Source organism: Sapajus apella, unplaced genomic scaffold (assembly GCF_009761245.1).
Source record: "Sapajus apella isolate SASKATOON/1434 unplaced genomic scaffold, GSC_monkey_1.0 scaffold33, whole genome shotgun sequence".
In the NCBI taxonomy this organism is placed as follows: Eukaryota; Metazoa; Chordata; class Mammalia; order Primates; family Cebidae; genus Sapajus; species Sapajus apella.
Genome location: NW_022436973.1, coordinates 22704542 through 22708325, shown reverse-complemented (window position 1 = coordinate 22708325; position 3784 = coordinate 22704542). Strand labels below are relative to the sequence as shown.

Sequence of the window (3784 nt, the reverse complement as noted above, 5' to 3'; positions counted from 1 at the left end):
CTCAGCCTCTGGTCTCCCCTCACCCTGCCTCCCAATTCCCCGTGTCCCTCGGTCTAGAGACACCTCTGAGGGTCCCAGACCTGTCGCTTCTCTGGGGTGGCTCTGCCCACGATCTCAGGTCCAGGGCAGACCGGGCGGCGCGGTGGCGGGGGTCCGCGCCCCCACCTCCCTCCCCTTCCCTCTTCCCGCCACAGACGGAGACAGACGCGAGGCGGTGCATTGCTAGAAGTTTATTGTCTGTGCTGTAGGGGCGGGCGCGGGGCTCAGTAGACACCGGGCTGGGCGGGCTCGAAGGGCTCGGGTGCCCCTGCCAGCTGCACCAGCCGCAGCAGCAAGGCGCCGGCCGGCCCGTCCAGCTGCGTGGCGTTGCTCCGGTCTCCGGCGCGGGCGCGGCGGTGAAAGCCCTCGCGGCACTCGGGCTCGATCACGCAGCCCTCTGCGATCGTGTGAGCGTGTGAGCGCTGGCGCCCTGGGGTAGGCGCAGCTGGGGTTGGGGGCCCGCCCCCTCCCCGCCCGGCCCGCGTGCCCCCCACCCACACCGTCAGCACCCGTCCCAGCCCCAGCGCGCCCCCGCCGCGCACCGTCGTTGCAGCAGATGCCGAAGGCGGCGCAGCGGCCCCCGCTCCCGCAGGCCTTGTGGCCGGACTGGCAGGGCGACGGCAGGGAGTTCTCCTCCTGGCAGCGCAGCGCCTCAGCAGTGCCCACGAAGCAGCCCAGCTCGTCCACGCAGCAGATGCTGGGCCCGAAGCAGCGGCCTTTGCCCCCGGGGCCGCAGGGGAGGCACTGCAGGGACGGGCGGGGTGAGCGGGAGGAGCGGAGAGCCGGGGATCCGGGGTTGGAGGGGAAATCCGCTTGGCGGGGATGCTGGGTCTGGGGCGGAGTGCGGGCGGGACACCAGCGCTGCAGCTGCAAGGGCCCTGGGGTCTCTTCCGCAGTCAAGGGCGGGGCGTCAAAATCCGCTCAGCACCTTGGGTTCTTGGATGACCTCTCAGTGATAGCCCTCAGCGTCCTCACCCTCAGCTGGGGATGGGTCTCCCGTGGAGCCCTTCCTCTAGCCCCAGGGCCATCGCTGGTGGGCACCACTCTTGCAGCTGCCCCCTACCCCACCCCCCGCCACTCCAGACCCTTCCCCCTTCCTCCTCCCACTGCTGGGGCTTGAGCTGGGGTCCACACCCTCCCCTCCCCACTCCACCATAAAAAGGCCCTGCCCATCCAAATCCCTGGCCCTTCCTCTGGCCCCCCTCCCCCCCCCCTCCCCCCCCCCCCCCCCCCCCCCCCCGCCATCCCAAGCTGCTGGGGCCCTGACCCCCTGCTCAGCCGCCTATGACCTAGCAGGTGGGTGGCAAGGGCCTGAGCCCTGGAGGAGGGCACGGAGAGCACGGACACCCAGGTGCCTCAGGACCCCATAGGAGCCAACCGGGAGGACCGGAGGCTTCGGGGGTTGCCCACCCAGCCGCTCTAATTTCAACAGCCGGCTCTGTGGCGCAATGGATAGCGCGTTAGACTTTGAGCCCAGCCTGGTGTGGTCTAATTTGCTCAACGGCTCATCATTGCGCCTGGACAGAATTGCGCCTGGACAGAATTGCGCCTGGACAGAATTGCGCATCATAGCTGGATTTCCTTCAGCTCTGCTGGAAATGGAGGAAACGGCCAGGACTAGAGAATTAGGCCAGGTTCCCAGCAGAACTTCCCCACAGGCTGCCCGACTCAAGTGCGTCAGACCGGTGGCCATCTTCTGTGTGTGTGTGGGGGGGGGCTGGGTGCCTGTGGCTGGGAGGCTGGGGCTAGATGAGGAAAACCTCCAATGCCAGCTAGGAGGGAGCTTCTGCTGCCCCAGCCAGTCCAGGTGCAAGAACGCCATGGGCGCAGGGGAGGCCATGATGCCACATTCTCCCTGATCCAGCCCCAAGCCCAGCCACAGGTGAAGCATCCCTCACTTCCCTGCATCCCTGTCTGGATGGCAACAGTGACCAGGAGCCCCTTCAGCCTCTCCCAGCCTCCCGAAAAGCCTGGTCCCCTCTGACCCACTCCATTGGCTCCTCTGCCCAGCCATGCCATGCCTCCCTCTTCCTCCCCAGCACTTCCCCTAAAGACTGCCATCACCCATGACTTCCCTCTTTCCTAGCCCCAGCCCTGAGATGGCCCACGGAGGGAGGTACCTGTCTCAGCTCCAGGTCAGACATGGCCCTCTTGCCGCCCCTCGGGCAGTTCTGGAAGTAGCACGCAGAGGAGAAGGCCAGTAGGCCGAGGAGGCAGGCGGGCAGCATGGTGTCAGGCATCTTGGTACACGCAGGTGGGCCCCGTACGCAGCTCGGCTTGGTGGCTCTGTGCTGCTGCCTCTGCCGGATCCCTATTTATGTCCGCAGGTGTTCCCTCAGAGGCAAGACGTGGCCACCACCCCCTCCCCAGTGGCTCCCCAGGAGCCCACAGCCATCAGGTCCCCAGCCGTCAGCAGTGATTCAGGCATCTGGGGACACACGTGGGCCTGTCTGTGCAGGGGACCATGGGGGAGGGATGCGGGCCGCCGGGCTGTCATGGGCCATGGAATGACAGCAACTGCCTCTACTGTGACTACAGAGCTCTGGATTCAGGGAGAGGGGCAGACTGGGGGTCGCCTGGTCACTGTCTCCGAGCTTTCGGGTTACCCAGAAAGGGCTTGGGGTCCAAGAAGATAAGAGGAACAGAGGTGCTGGGTGTTAGAGGCAGGGGCAGGAGCAGCTCAGGAGCGGTGGGGCAGGAGACAGCCAGGTGTGTGGGAGGGTTAGCCCTGTGACAACAGGATAAGGGACCAAGAACAGCAGAAGCCCAGAGTGGCGAGGACAAGGGCTTTGTTCTGGCTGCACCGGGAACGGGGATTCCTGCCTCGTGGACAAGGCAGCCTCGGTCATGGAGTCAAGGGACATAGAATGAGAGGGGCTTGTTCTCACGGGTTCGGGGGGGTGGCAGACTTCTGGGGAAAGTGCAGGACATCACCCCTGTACACCCACAGAGCAGGGAAAGGGGACTCAGGCCCTGAAACTAGGGACCTTGCGGGTACATTCCTCACATGACCCATCACCCCCTCCCAGGTAGGAACATGAGTCGGGGGAGCTACTATGGGGAGCGAGAACTCCTCACCAAGTCAGGTTCAAAGGTGGGGAGACCCCCAGGGAAACTGACAATGCTTGTCCCAATTTCTACACTCACCAGGACCGTAGTCTGTAGAGGCCAGAGCAGGCCTGGGGTGGGAGTGGAGCTCAGGGGGCTCCGGGCCTGGGGGAGGGTGCAGGAGCCACAGCTAAATGGACCCAGCCTGAGAAAGCCACTTTTGGTTCCTAATCCCAAGGTGGCAGGTCTGAGGAGGCCATGGCCTCTCTCCCTGGGCCACCAGAGGGCCCCACTGGTCTAGGGCTCAGGCCAGGCACCCCCTGGCTCTGAATCTGCGTACAGCCCGCAGCTCCTCCAGTTCCTACAGGCTCTTGGCCTCCTCTCCAGGGTGCACCAGGTGCTGCCAGGAAGCTCCAGGGGACACAGCAGCCCTGTCCCCACCAAGGGCAATGAGGGGGCCAGCAGCCCAGGAGGGACCTCCTACACTCAGGCCGTGACATTGGCCTTTTCAGAAATGACCCCTCAGGGACAGCAAGGACCCTCTGAGAGGCAGCATTGGGCAGTTGTGATTGCAGGGACACTGGCTCCCAGTGGCCTGGCTTAGGGTCTAGCCTCTATTGCTTGAAGCTTCATGGCTTGAGCAGCTCACTGGACTTCCCTGTGCCTCAATTTCTGCCTGTGTGAAGTAAGGAAAATC

General features: G+C 64.8%; 1 protein-coding gene across 1 annotated transcript; it reads right to left on the bottom strand.

Annotated features, from left to right (window-relative positions):
• Positions 1-220: 220 nt before the first annotated feature.
• Positions 221-3438, bottom strand: AVP (arginine vasopressin). Its single transcript, XM_032294908.1, has 3 exons — positions 2160-3438; positions 582-783; positions 221-436 (listed from the first exon to the last, which is right to left on the bottom strand). The coding sequence occupies exons 1-3, from the start codon at positions 2277-2279 to the stop codon at positions 264-266; spliced, it is 495 nt and encodes a 164-aa protein (XP_032150799.1). The 5' UTR covers positions 2280-3438; the 3' UTR covers positions 221-263.
• Between the last annotated feature and the right edge of the window lie 346 nt (positions 3439-3784).

Bases quoted from the DNA above. Each gene is read 5' to 3' on its own strand.
- AVP (XM_032294908.1), bottom strand. From the start codon at position 2,279: ATGCCTGACACCATGCTGCCCGCCTGCCTCCTCGGCCTACTGGCCTTC. The intron at 784-2,159 runs GTACCTCCCTCC...CCGTCCCTGCAG, and splicing joins CTGACCTGGAGCTGAGACAG to TGCCTCCCCTGCGGCCCCGG. The intron at 437-581 runs GTGCGCGGCGGG...ACACGATCGCAG, and splicing joins CGGCATCTGCTGCAACGACG to AGGGCTGCGTGATCGAGCCC.